Source organism: Chiroxiphia lanceolata, chromosome 19, assembly GCF_009829145.1.
Source record: "Chiroxiphia lanceolata isolate bChiLan1 chromosome 19, bChiLan1.pri, whole genome shotgun sequence".
Taxonomy (NCBI): Eukaryota; Metazoa; Chordata; class Aves; order Passeriformes; family Pipridae; genus Chiroxiphia; species Chiroxiphia lanceolata.
The window spans coordinates 1,185,429-1,199,940 of NC_045655.1; the positions used below are offsets into that span (position 1 = coordinate 1,185,429).

The 14,512-nt window shown below is 49.9% G+C and overlaps 1 protein-coding gene across 1 annotated transcript in view; it reads left to right on the forward strand.

Moving 5' to 3' along the window:
• DNAH9 (dynein axonemal heavy chain 9) overlaps positions 1 to 14,512 on the forward strand; it is a 185,833-nt gene that overhangs the window by 35,299 nt on the left and 136,022 nt on the right. The window contains 14 exon segments of the mRNA XM_032706809.1: positions 965 to 1,121; positions 2,392 to 2,496; positions 4,737 to 4,770; positions 4,773 to 4,855; positions 4,857 to 4,880; positions 4,882 to 4,895; positions 5,202 to 5,340; positions 6,702 to 6,989; positions 7,721 to 7,931; positions 10,145 to 10,272; positions 11,334 to 11,442; positions 12,091 to 12,114; positions 12,117 to 12,209; positions 14,155 to 14,357. Coding sequence (XP_032562700.1) covers positions 965 to 1,121; positions 2,392 to 2,496; positions 4,737 to 4,770; positions 4,773 to 4,855; positions 4,857 to 4,880; positions 4,882 to 4,895; positions 5,202 to 5,340; positions 6,702 to 6,989; positions 7,721 to 7,931; positions 10,145 to 10,272; positions 11,334 to 11,442; positions 12,091 to 12,114; positions 12,117 to 12,209; positions 14,155 to 14,357 — 1,612 coding nt within the window.

The following is a 14,512-nucleotide window of genomic DNA, read 5'->3' on the forward strand; positions in this document are numbered from 1 at the left end:
CACTCTCAGGTTTTGTTGGCCATGGTGACCATAGTTCTGTGGCTTGTACAGGGGGTGCAGACACCCACATGTGGGCACCTCTCTGGGGTCCATCATCAGCCCGATAGAGTAGCTTTGGGACCTGATGCAGCCTTGGGTGGGAACATTTTTAGGCCATCAGAGCAGGCATTTAACCATAATGGGGAGTGGGATCCTTTGGGCTGAAGAGCACTGGGCAGCAAGAGAAAAGTCTTTCAGGAAAGCTGATCTTTCCTTATACTATCTGGGACATACCCAATGTCAATGAGTGGTGTGAGGGTCCAAAGAAAGCACAGCCTGGAGGTGAAGAGGTTGGGCAGACCCCAGTGGAAGATGAGTATTTCTTGGGTTTAAGGAACAGTTGAGGGAACTAGGATTGTTTAGCCTGAAGGAAAGGAGACTCAGGAGGGACCTTTTCACCCTCTACAATTCCCTGAAAAAAAGTTGTAATGAGGTGGGGGTCAGGCTTTTCTCCCCGGTAACAAGGATGAAAGGAAATGGCCTCAAGTTGTGTTGTGGGAATTGTAGATTGGATTTTAGGAAAAAAATTCCTCACTGAAAGGGCTGTCAAGCATTGGGACAGGTGGAATCACCATCCCTGGAAGGGTTTCAAAAAACACATGGATGTGGCACTTGAAGACATGGTTTAGTGCTGCACAGAGTGGTGATGACGGGTTGATGGTTGCACTTGGCGACCTTAGAGGGCTTTTTCAACCTTGACCATTCCATGATTCTGTGGGGAAATCACAGAAGGGCAGAGGTGGTTGTTAATGCCTAAGAGGACTTTCAGCTTGTACACGGGCCCTGCTCATGCAGAGCTTTCCCAAGAAGGGCTCAGGGCTCTCTGGAGCTCATTGCCCAAGTGCCATGTCCCTGCAGCCCAACAGTGACCTGTGGGACCCAGTCTCAGTCTCTTTCCCTTTTCCTTCCTCCTTCACCCTGGAAGGTGTTACATCACCCTGACCCAGGCCCTGCACCTGACCATGAGCGGAGCCCCCGCGGGCCCTGCGGGCACCGGCAAGACGGAGACGACGAAGGATTTGGGCCGAGCCCTGGGCATGATGGTGTACGTGTTCAACTGCTCCGAGCAGATGGACCACCAGGTACTGCTGCCCTGGGCCACAGGGCTGTGTCACAGAGTCACAGAGTGTGCTGAGCTGGAAGGGACCCACAAGGATCATCAGTCCAACCTTCAGCCCTGCACAGGCCCATCCCCAAGAGTCACCCCCTGTGCCCCAGAGGATCAGCCAAACCCTCCTGCAGCTCTGGCAGCCTTGGGGCTGTGCCCACTGCCCTGGGGAGCCTGAGCAGTGCCCAACCAGCCTCTGGGGGAAGAACCTTTTGCTGAGATCCAACCTGAGCCTGCCCTGACACAGCTCCAGCCATTCCCTGGCTGCTGTCCCTGGTCCCCCCAGAGCAGAGCTCAGTCCCTGCCCCTCCTCTGCCCCTGCCCCTGCCCCACCCCTTGCAGCAGTGATGTGCTGCAAGCATTTTTGCCATTTCTTTTCTTCCTCCAGTCACAGCATTTGTGTGGAGGCAATTCTTTACAGATTTTTCCCCCAGATCAGCACCCACCATGTCTCTACCTGCAATGAGGTCTCCCCTTAGTCTCCTCCAGGCTGAATATGTGGGGCTGGAGGCACTCAGGGCTTGATGAAACCTGAAGGATGAGGGTAATCCAGCTGAGTTTGCTTAGATTGATTCTCTCCTCAGATCCCTGCTATGTTCCTTTCTGCTAAACACCTTTTTCTCCTCCTTCCTTTTCTCCTCTAAGACTTACACAAGATTCTTCAGGAGGTAGAGACTCAAGCTGAGCTCCCTTCCCTTCCTTTCCTTTCTGGAGGTAGAGTCCATGTGAAATGCTTTGAAAATTTTGACCTGTTCAGTTGAGACCACCCCGTCTGTTTCCTCTCAGCACACTCCAGGCTGCCATTGGGGAAGGACCTCTCCTGGTTTTCCCAGGATCCTCTCCTGGGATAGGGCCAAAGTGTGCTGAACCTTGAGCTGGGTTTGTGGGGCTGAGCCCTGTGCTCTGCCACAGTGCAGTGGGTTTGTGGCCTTGAATCATATTTTATCCAGCTCAGGTCTCTCCTGAAGGGGGGCCATCAGTAACTCAGCCCACTGACCTTTAAATGGAACTGGAACACAGAGATGTCAGAGAGGGCAATTAGAAAATCAAGAGGCAAACTGTGCAGAGCTATAAATATTGTAATTGAGTTGTGCCTGCTGCTCCCATGCACTTTCCTAAATACTCACAATAGGCTGTAAATTGCTATAAATAAACAGGCTGGGAAATAAAATCCATTTTTTGCTGGAGTTGATTGTACTTGTGATTTTACTCTTGTAATTTTATTTTATTTTTTTTATTTTCAGTCTTGTGGGAATATTTACAAAGGCCTTGCCCAGACGGGAGCTTGGGGCTGTTTTGATGAATTTAACAGGATCTCAGTTGAGGTGCTTTCGGTGGTTGCTGTCCAGGTAAGTGAATAAATACAAATGAGGCAGAGCTGTGCTGCAGCCTTTGGCATGAGGGTAAATATGGCAAGTGCCTGTTGCCAGTCTCAGTTTGTGAGGGCAGCTGAGGGATATATGCCAAGATTAATCACATGAGTGTCACAGCATGGACAAAATGCAGCAGTGATGTGCTGCAAGCATTTTTGCCATTTCTTTTCTTCCTCCAGTCACAGCATTTGTGTGGAGGCAATTCTTTACAGCTTTTTCCCCCAGATCAGCACCCACCATGTCTCTACCTGCTCCTCCTGAGCATGACACTCATGGCATTGATGTGCTGGGGATAATCTCAGTGTATCACTGCAGGGAGGAGATCTGCCCTGACTCATGGCTGCTGCAAATGCCACCTGGGGAACCATTTCTGTGAAGGGGAGGATGGTGTTTGGGGCATTTGGCCCATTGGGAAATCGGGAATGTTTTACAGAGGGGAAAGAACTATGGGAGTAGACTCCCCTGTCCAGGAAATGAGGAGGGGGCACCAAGGAAAGCCCCATGGGTGTGAGTCGCTCCTGGCAGGGGCTGAAATCTGAGCAGCCCAGGTATGACCACGGGGCAGCAGGATGAGAGCAGGCCCTGCTGCAACTTCTGGCTCATGTTTTGAAGGAGAGTTGGATCTGGGATTTGTCCAGATCCCGAATCTCATGGGAATCCACTGAAAATGCCAGGTAAATCAGCTGCCAGAGGAGTTGTAGTGGCAACTGCACTGTCCAGACTCAGACAGCTCCCACATGGGCAGAACTGAAGGTTTTGAGTCTTGGGGGACTTCAGTGCTGAAAATTGAGGTGTGAAGAATTCAAGTTCTTCTGGACCCAAGTGTTAGCTGAGTGCAGGTTTTGGGTTATGAATTTTTCCTAGACCCCCTCTCACTGAAGAGAGAAAGATCTAGAACCCAGAAGTTTCTAAACTTCTGTGTTTTGGTCAAAGAAGTTGTTCTGAACCCCTCCATGAACTCCATACTCCTCTCATCTCTTTCTCTCATCATTGTAGCCCACATGATGTCCCAAAGAAGTCCCCGGCGGGTACATGAGTTTGTGTGTCATTCCCTCTCCATTTCCCTTCCATCAGGTTCTAGTTTAAAGTTGTCATTGAAAAACGTCTTTGAGGATCTTAAAATAAAAAGGGAAGCTGAACAAAAGAAGCCCAGATATGACTCAACTGCTAATGATGCCCTGGCTCCTGGCTGGAGCTGTGTCGAAGGCACGGCTGTCATTCCATCATTCCTCTCCTGCCTGCTCTTAGGAGGGTAACCATGGAGATGGTTAATTGGCTGTCTGAGTCATGCAGCTTAATGTCCATGTGGGGCCTTACAGAGAGACTCCATTAATTGCTTAACTGTAAGATGGCAAAGAGCAGTGAGGTGAGAGCAGTGAACAGAGGGAGTCTTCCCTCGCTCAAGTGCTGTTTGCAAGGAGGTGATCTGGCTGTGATGGACTCTCCTGCTGGAAGGTGGAGAATGAAGTGATCTGGCTGTGATGGGCTTGCTCCCATTGGAGTGGAAGGTGAGGAATGAGATGGTCTGGCTGTAGTGAATTTGCTCCCTTGGAAAGTGGGGAGTGAGAAGAACAAAGCTGCCATCAGGCAAATAGAGCAGACCAGCCAATATTAGTGAGTGAAGGTGTCGGGGAGGTCTTCCAGCTTCTGCCTTGTGGGTTTGGTTTTAAATTAGGCATCTGATGTCCCAAAGCCGTTAAAAGCAATATCAAGTGATCTGTTTGCAATTGAGCTGAGGCCAAGTTTCGTGGGAAATGCAGCTCCTTTTCTGGGCCTGCTCAAGGAACAGAGCAGGCACAGGAGGGTTTGAGCTGTCATGAGGAGCAGTGTGGGGAGGGGTGAAGGTGGGTGAGGAAATCAGGGACTGTGTTGTGTGAGACTCTTGGAGTGGCATTTGGAGTTGGCTGTGCTGTGGGTGCCTGCACAGCCCTGCATCTCCTCCTTTGCTCTGGCCTCCTGCTACACTGGGAAGTTGGAAGAGCTGGTTTAGCCTTTGGGGGTGTTTTTGCTGTGGGATGTGCTGATGGAGATGATGGTGATGGGAGACTGATATTGCCACACAAATTTGCTCTAAACAGTGTATAAAGCTTTATTTGGTCAGTAAACAACCAAACCAAGCAGTGGATAACCCCAGTTGTCATGGGCCAACGGGAGGGACAACAGTCTGGAGGTGTTCATAAACTGAACAGCAGCACTAAGCACTGCCTGGTTCCCAGGTGAAGAGTGTGCAGGATGCCATACGGGAGAAGAAGAATCCTTCAATTTTCTTGGAGAAGACATTAACTTGGTCCCCTCAGTATGCATTTTCATCACCATGAACCCTGGTTATGCAGGACCGAACTGAACTACCTGAGAATTTGGAAAGCTCTATTCAGGTGAGTCGAGGTCAAGTTTGTTACCTGTGTTATAAGAGTGGCAGAAATTGTCCTTTGGAACATCCAGATTTGGCTTTGTTTTCTTGGGGACATTCACTTGCATTGGGGATTTACAGATAGTTTCAGCCTTGTGCACAAGCCTGGCTCTGGGAACACACAGGGAGGGCAAAGGAGCTCTGTGCCTGGGAAAGGCAGTGTGTGACCTGCCTCCCTGGAGAAGACCTGGAAGATAAAGCTCCAGACCCACTGCCCTTAAGATGTGTTGTCAGTACTTGCTCTGCAGTCTCTTGTTGCCTGTCTTCCCAGGCCCTGTGCCATGGTTGTGCCAGACTTTGAGCTGATCTGTGAGATTATGTTGGTGGCCGAGGGGTTCATCGAGGCCCGACTGTTGGCCAGGAAGTTCATCACTCTCTACCAGCTCTGCAAAGAGCTCCTGTCCAAGCAGGTGAGCTCACTGCTGTGCCTGGGCCTAGGCATTCCCAAATCAGGACGTGACACTCTGCCACACACCTCCATGACTGAAGCCTTCGCAGCTTCGATTTACTGACTGCATTGTGGCAGCTGCTGGAGAAGGGAAGGTTGTGGTCATCAGATCTTCAAGCTGCTTTCCTGGAGGATCTGCCAGGGACAAAAGCACTTGACCAACTACCTTAGTGGGAGAGATTTCTCAAGGGCCCAAATGGCATCACGGTTGGGGTGATATTCCGTGCTTTCCAGGCTTTTGGCTCCTACGGATTTTCCTGCCGCAAGGGGTTATGGTGACTATCCCTCTCTGAGTCCAACCTAACACTTCCCTGTCATGTCAGGTGTTGATAACAGGGCCATTTGTAGTGCAGGTGTTGGTAACAGGGTCATTTGTAGTGCAAAACTCTAATTAATCAGATTTTTCCTTGCACAGATCAAATCTGGGTCCAGTAATGAGTTGAATCAGGATTCCAGATGGAAAACCTGATCTTGGCTGTCGCAGCACGAGCTTGGGTGGGGGATGCCTTGTCACAGAAACTTTGTGCTGTGCCCTGGAGGCCTTGATGGGAGCCATGGCCCCCTACACAAAGCTTTCAGCTGTCAGGCTGGGCTCTGCAGGTCTTAACAGAGCAGAAATAAAAAGGGTTGCTTGTTGGCCTGAGTTCCTCTCAGGCATCTTTGGGATTCCTTTTGAGTAGTGTCTGCTTGGTGGACTTTCCCCAGGACCAAATGTACCTCGTAGCCTCGTGATGGGGAGGATGGAGAACCTTGGGTGTCTGGGGCCTCGGAATGGACTAACAAGCCTTTCAGCTCAGTAGCTCCTGCAGATCCAGGGCTCTGGCTGGCCTTGCCTAAGCTGCATAAAGGCCAAGCAAACTGCTTTGTGATCTAGGGGGAAAAAACTGCTTAGGTCTCTGGAATGCAAATCCTACTGCTGACTTAGTGCCAGCTCTGAGCCCATGGCATGGCATGAACAACTGAATTATTTGACTCTTTAATACTGTCTCTGATGGGAAGCTCACCTGCTTAAATGGAGATCAGGTAACTCAGGCTGGTGGAGGTCTCTGGCCACAACACAGATAACCCTGAGATGAGCTCAGTTGGTTAGAGCCTGGTGCTGATAATGCCAAGGTTGTGGGTTCAATCCCTGGAGGGGCCACTCACTGAAGAGTTGGACTTGAAGATCCTTGTGAGTCCCTTCCAGCTCAGAATATTCTGTGACCGTGTGTTTGACTTTCAGTGTTTCTGTAGCTGAGTGGTCTGGCAGCTGGGAGCTGCTGGTTCCTTACTTGCATGGTGTTCATAAACTCTTTTTAATTGATTTCTCCCTTCCCCCTGCAGGATCACTATGACTGGGGTCTCCGTGCCATCAAGTCTGTGCTGGTGGTCGCTGGGTCCCTCAAACGCGCCGACCCCGAGCGCCCTGAGGAGCAGGTTCTGATGCGCTCCCTGCGTGACTTCAACATCCCCAAGATCGTGACAGACGATGTGCCCGTGTTCATGGGGCTCATTGGGGATCTGTTCCCTGCCCTGGGTGTGCCTCGGAAGCGTGACTTGGATTTCGAGGCATTGGTGAGACAGGCTGTGCTGGAGCTGCGGCTGCAGCCTGAGGACAACTTTGTGCTCAAAGTGAGACCAAGTGATGTTCTCTGCCTACACCAGCATCAAATCAGTTGGGTTTTCTCAACACTCTTTGCTTCTACAAAGAAGGCTCTGCACAGTCACAGAATCCCAGAGTGGTTTGGGTTGGAAGGGATCTTAAAGATCATCCAGTCCCACCCCCGTGCCATGGGCAGGGACACAGGTTGCTCCAGGCCCTGTCCCACCTGGCCTTGAACACTTCCAGGTTTAGAGCAGCCGCAATATTCCCCTTGCAGATAGACCCTGATGGAGGACAGAGTCAGCTATGCTGGGTCTAATGCAGTTGCAGCTGCCCCTAAAACCAGCACTGCCTCGTCCCTGAGTTGACCAAGGAGCTGACTCTTGTAGGCTCATGCACATGTGGAGAGCACCCTGGAGAGCAGAGGCTCCTCAGCTGATGGCTGTCAGATGGTATTTCCAAGAGGTTTGTCTGCCCACTGAGGATTTTACACATCATAGTTAGAGTGCCCAGAGTGAAACAAACTCAGTATCAAGTCCATTTATGTCTCTGGGTCACAGCTTTCTGAAGGAGAGGCCCAATGAGAGCTCATTTCGTAGAATCACAGAAAGACCAAATAGTTTGGGTTGGAAGGGACCTTCAAGGATATCTCATTCCAAACCCCTGCCATGGACAGGGACACCTTCCACTAGACCAGGTTTTGTAGATCTGAACTTCAGTTTGGCATCTTTGTCTAAGCTGTGGGAGTGTGTTTTCCCAGGTGGTGCAGCTGGAGGAGCTGCTGACGGTCCGACACTCCGTGTTCGTGGTGGGAAATGCGGGCACGGGCAAGTCCCAGGTGATGAGATCCCTGCACAGGACCCACCAGATAATGAAGAGACGTCCTGTGTGGACAGACCTCAACCCCAAGGCAGTCACCAACGATGAGCTTTTTGGCATCATTAACCCAGCAACAAGAGAGTGGAAAGATGGTAAATGTCTTTTCATACTGAATCTGGAGATAAAAAGGATGTTTTTAATGGACCTTCTGAGCCCAGCAGGATGGCCAGTCCTCTGTACCCAGGTCTGACAGCCCAGAGGCCTGTGTGCTGCTCCAGCCATGTGAGGGGTTGCTGTTGAAAGGACATATAGGGTGGTTTAGCTTTTTGGTTATCAAATGGGGATTTATCCTTTTGCCATAAGGATAATTATCCTGTCCATTAACACCAGCACTTCCCAGTTCCTAACTGGGGCAGGTTGGTTTTCAGGGCTGGGCTGGTGATGGAAGAGAGTTCCCTCCTACCCTATGGTGTGCACTGGGGCCCCCCAAAATGTGCCATCCCCACGTTTCCACACCCGATAGCACGCTCACAGACCTTTGAGTGGTGTTTTTGCACTATCACTGTCTGATCTCTAGCACATGGCATTTGCCAGGCTGTTGATCCTGATTGCTCCTGAGGAGGACAAGTGGAGCATTTAAAACCTGCTGAAAGATTACAGAGCTCTGGAGTGAAAATGTTGGGTTGTGACTAATCTGGAAAGGCAGCTTTGATTCCATGTGTGGCTGGTTTGGGAGGTGGTGGGGGGAGAGGTGGGAGGATGTCACCGTAAATCATTCTGGACCAGAGCTGTGCCAGGAGATGAGCTGCCACCACCTCCCCAGGCCCTGCCACAGCCCCTCCTGCCCCCTGCTTTCCTCCAGTGCCAGGGTTAATTTCTTTTTAGTTGTTATTGGGGACCCTAAATCAAAGTGACAGAGGGAAGTGTGGGATACAGAGCCCTGCAGAAGGGCTGCATTGGGGAATGAGGGTCAGGGACTGTGGGTGTCACTGGAAAGCAGGAGGGACATGGGCAGGTGGGTGCTCAGTGGTCTCAAGCCTCTAATGTTTCAAGAGAACTCATAGGAGTCCTCCCTGAGGGGTCAAGGCACATACTGTCTGCATTAACCATTCCTGAAAATGTTGTTTCTTGGTGTCAAAGACCAGCCAGGCCATTTTCACCACAGCCTGACAAGAGGATGTGTTCCCTTATGAATCAGCCCCTCATTTTCCTCTTCCCCAGTTCATCCTGTCACTCGTTTCATTGCCAGCAGTTGGAGAGTCTGTAGGTGGGAAAAGGTCCCACAAGGGAATCTTGAAAGTGTTTTTTGTAGAACCAAACTTTCCTTTTAAATCCCGAGGCTGCTCTGTGGTGTGGATGCACAAGGTTGGAGAGGGGCACTTCCTCCCCACTGCTATCGGTTGTCCATGAGGGAAGCACTGATACTCTGAGACAGGAGCTGTTCTGACACTAATGGTGTTGGAGTGTTTGCCAAGACGTGTCCAACGTGAGGAATGGAGTCAAGGCAGAGCCAGGGAAGTGTTACTTTTTGACCTGCTCTCAGAATCAGGTACCTGTGTCTGATGAGCTGTTCTGCATTTGTTATACGCAAGCTTTGTCTCAGTCATGTAACATCACCCACCGGCCATTCCTGACCTGGATCACAAGGGAATAGCTTGTCCTGGAGAAAAAAAGAGAGGACTTGTCACAATTCACCGTCAGAGAGGCTGTTTTAGTGTTTGCCTGCTGTTCCTTCATGCAGCCCAGCCTTTCCCCAGGTATTTCCTCCTGTGGAGGACAGGGCTGGTTTTGTGGAGCTCTCATTTGCCCTGTAGTGCTGCTGCTCTATTCCTAGCTTCTTGCTCTTCTTAACATTCATTATTTACTCCCCTTGAGACACTGTATCCTCTCTGTCTCCTTGATTTCACTGACATTTGTTCTGTCACTCAGTGTCAGTCTGTGCTTGTTCTCCCTCAATCTCACTAAAGCCATGACCCAGCGTTTAATGCATCTTGATTTCCCTGATACACTTCAAATCACAAAAAAGAAATAAATTATAAGAATTTCCAAGGCATATTCAGATGGTTTTCTCTGCATTGTGTAATTCATGCCTTCTTTTGTCTCTGAATATCTGCTCTTCATTTTCTTATCCCCTTATGATTTGCAGTGGGAATGAAGCCTGTGTAGGTCTGTAGTCATTTCAGGTGATAATAACTGATAATGGCTTTTTTTCTTCAAAGAAGATATCTTGATATAGTATTATGTATGTACAGATGTAAGAGTTATGAAAGCTTAAGAGGAAGGCATAATTTTAGTAACTTGTTAGAAAAACTTTAAAGGAGGTGGCAACTTCAGTGTTCATCAACATATTCTGTCACCTTCCCAGGACTGTTTTCATCAATCATGCGAGAGCTGGCCAACCTCACACATGATGGTCCCAAGTGGATGGTACTGGATGGAGATATTGATCCAATGTGGATTGAATCTCTTAATACTGTGATGGATGACAATAAGGTAATGGATACAAGGTAAAGCAGCAGGTGTTCCTTGTCGGGTGTGATTCAGCCCAGGAGAAATGCAGGTGCTGAAATAACACCTCCTGGAATAATGCAATTGTGTTCCTTCAGGTAGACCAAACAATATTGCATAAAGGAAATGGTGCATGAGGGAAATAGCTCAGAGTTTGTTTTCATTGGAATTTCACTTTTCTGGAGAGTTGCTTGTGAGTAATAACGAATGTCCTGATCATGACTTCAGGCCCTTTAAAAATAGACTAGGGGCATAATTCTAGACCCCGAGGGAGTGCTGTGGATTCTGGGTTGAGGGAGAAGGGTCATTCTACTGCCTGTTAGAAGTCATATCATAGACTCACTGAATGGTTTGAGTTGGAAGAAATCTTAAAGCTCATCTTGCTCCATCCCCCTGCCATGGGCAGGGACACCTTCCACCAGCCCAGGTTGCTCCAAGCCCCATCCAGCCTGGCCTTGGACACTTCCAGGGATGGGGCAGCCACAGCTTCTCTGGGCAACCTGTGCCAGGGCCTCCCCACCCTCACAGGGAAGAGTTTCTTCTTAATATCTAATGCAAACCTGCTCTTTGAGTTTGAAGCTGTTCCCTCTCGTTCTGTCACTCCAGATCCTTGTCTGAAATCCCTCTCCAGCTCTCTAGAGCCCCTTCAGGTTACGAAAGGCCACAATTATGTTACCCCAGAGACTTCTCCAGGCTGAACAACCCCAGTTCTCTCAGCCTTTCCCCATAGCAGAGGTGCTTCAGCCCTTGGAACATCTTGGTGCCTGCTCTGGACTCAAACAGCTCCATGTCCTTTCTGTGCTGGGCCCCCAGGGCTGGAGGCAGCTCTGCAGGTGGGGTGTCATCAGAGCAGAGCAGAGGGCAGAATCCCCCTCCCTGAAGTGCTGGTCACAGTGTTGGGATTGCAGCCCTTTGCCAAAGAGCTCCTCGGGAAGCTGGGCTGAGCAGCCAAGGGCTGAATGCTCTTCATGGCTGTTCCTGGGTGAGCTTCAGTCTGTCTATCTGTCTGTCTGTCTGTCTGTCTGTCTGTCTGGTGCCACATGCAGGTGCTGACCCTGGCCAGCAATGAGAGGATCCCTCTGAACCCGACGATGAGGTTGCTCTTTGAGATCAGCCACCTGCGCTCGGCCACCCCGGCCACCGTGTCCAGGGCGGGTGAGTCCCGGCGTGAGTCCCACCCTGGGATTGTGCACGGAGCAAGCAGAATCTAGTGCTGTTAGTCAGCCTTTTGTTGGCCAACTTGGTCCCTCCTGAAAGCTCCCAGCCTGGGAGCACAGCTGCCTTGGTGTGCAGGGTTCGCTTCCTGAAGCACATGGACAAACTGAGGATCCTGACCCTGGATCTATGTGGGGACCTGTCACCATGCTGGGAATGTACCCAGAGTGCTGATGTGTGACCATGGCTCCAGCACTGCTGAGACAGTGCTCCTGCACAGCTCTGATGGATGATGATGAGGAGAGGGCCAGTCTCTATCCCAAAATGCTCCTGATCGTTGGAGAGGTCATGGAGAAGGGAATGAAGGTGTCTCCTCATGTCTGGGGCCTCGAGCAATAACCAGCCTCAGACAAGATCATGCTCAAAATTTGGGGCAGAGTCATGAAAAGTGTCCTGGTTTCTGGGTTCCATCTCTTCACTCTTAATGTTCTACTCTACAGTGGGACAAGAGGAGGGAGCAGGTAATGGGGCACCAGGTGTGTCTGGCAGGGTTTTAGGTTGTGTGAAAGTAGCTGAGAAATTCTGCTGGGAAATTGTGGTCTCTGCTGTGTCCTCACTGAATGTTCTCTCTTCCCGCTGGACCTGAAGGGATCCTGTACATCAACCCATCGGACCTGGCTGGAATCCCCCGGTGAGCAGCTGGATTGACCGGCGAGAGATCGAGTCTGAGAGAGCCAACCTGACCATCCTGTTTGACAAGTACCTGCAGTCTGCCTGGACACCCTCAGGACAGTACCACCTGGAGGCAGGGGCTCACTCACCACTTTCCAGACCAGCTGTGCTGGGGCTGTGCTCTGTGTAACGTGTGCCCAATGTTCTCCTTGTCCCCAGAGCCCTGAGTGTCATTGACTTCAGCTCAGAGGAACATCAGGGTGGGGGGGCAGCTGACACTCCTGCCCATCCTTGTCTGGACACATCTGTTCCTCACTGGATAGTGACTGATTCTGTGCTTGTATCGGTTCTGTGTCTCTTGGAAAGTTAATCCAGGAGATCCTAAAGAGGAAGTCTTTCCAGTCTCCTGATGTGTCAGCCCAGACCTGAGTTAACTCCACAAGTTATTTTTCAGCAGAGCAGATTTAGACCACTGCTGAAGGGAAGTTTTCCATGTGCAGTGTGGGAGATGGAGAGAGCAGATCCTCTTTATCCTCTCCCCACTTCTTTTCTTGCCACATGTCTTTTCCTGCCCCTTGAGGATGAGAAGAAGCTGGTGTTTGTATAAGAGGGTGGATTGCTCTCCAGGCAGTCCTCTTTTGAATTCTTTCTGATGCATTTGAATACAATCAAGCAGTCTGTGTGAGCATCCAGCTGGGCATGTTTCCTGGCTGGGCACCAGACTCGTGAACATGAAGATCTTGGATATTTGAAGGGGTCCTGGTGCTCCTTGGCTTGAGTTACCCTCAAAGTAGTGCCCACAGAGAAGTTGGGCGAGACCACAGTTCTTGCTTGTCATGATGGGACACAGCTCTCTGACCCACACAGTGGTGAGGACTGGCCAAAGGAGAGATCCAAAAACCTTGAGGGAGGGAGCTGGTACTTGGAGGGGGCCTGTGAGAGAGAAGGGAACAAACCTTTTGACAGGGGCCTGTTGCAATAGGACAAGGAGTGATGGTTTTAAACTGAAAGAAAGGATTATTTAGATTAGGTATTAGGAAGAAATTCTTGGCTGTGAGGGTAGTGAGGCCCTGGCACAGCTGGTCCAGAGAAGCTGTGGCTCATCCCTGGAAGTGTTCAAGGCCAGGGCGGATGGGGTTTGGAGCAACCTGGGCTAGTGGAAGGTGTCCCTGCCCATAGCAGAGGGGTGGACTAGATGACCTTTAAAAGGTCCTTTCCAACCCAATCCAGTCTATGATTGTATGATTCTCCCATCTTCTGCTTGTTCCCCATAGCTGCATTTGCATTAAAAATATGTATATGTAAAAAAAGAAGAAAAGTCAATGTACAACTCAGTTGTCAACCCCAACGGGGAGGGGTCAGGAGGAGCTGCTTTAGTGCAGGCAGCGCTCCTTGGGAGTGGGAGCCAGGAATCTTGCTAGGGAGCTGCTCTCTGGGTGCCCAAGCTGCTGTAGCTGTTGGCAGCAAAGTCCATCTGACACCTCTCACCCTCTTTGCTGATCATTGTGTCAGCCCATGAAATCCCAGGATTAGCTGCAGCAGTCCTGAGCAGAGCATTTTGGTAGCTTACTTAATTCAGAAATTGTAGAACCAACCTTTCAAATAGCTGTAATTACTTTATGGAGGACTTCAGTGCTGCTACAGTATTAGTTTGGAATTCTGTAAGTGTAGCTTAAACGAATGTAAAATGGCAAGATGAAAGGTTTGATTTTATTACTCCTCTATTTGACCGCTTTTCAACTCCTCGTGTTCCCAGGAAATGATTGCCTTCAGCAACTCTTCCATTTTACTTCTTTCAAGAGGATCAAAGTTTTAAAATGCTTGAAACTTCTGATTACTGTTATTATGTGTGTGTGTGTGCCAGTGCCAGAGGGCCCAGGGAAGGGATGGATGTTCTCCTTAGTGCTGTTCCGGGGAATGAGACAAGGAAAAGGGAATGAGACCCACACTGCTGACAAGGAAAATGCGGATGTTCTGACAAAGCATTCCTGCCTTGCCTTCCTGGGCTGGAGCAACCCTGGTGTTTCACCCAGTTGTATTCCCCATGCTCTCAATTTTCATCTCTTAGATTTAAGAAGATTATTCCCATTCCTGAGCAGAGCATGGTTCAGATGCTGTGTTACCTCCTGGAATGCCTCCTGACTGAGGAGAACACACCTTCTGACTGTCCCAAGGAGCTCTATGAGCTTTACTTTGTCTTTGCTGCTGTCTGGGCCTTTGGTGGATCCATGTTTCAGGACCAGGTAAGAAGGGAGGTGCCACATCAGCATCTTTCATACAGATCTTTTTTTTCTTTTTTTTTTTTTTCCTACTTTCTCAGACCCAGTGCTGTGTCAGTGATGGTGTTTGACCCAGAAACCTCAGCTGAACAATCCCTTTTACTAAAGACCTTGTTATC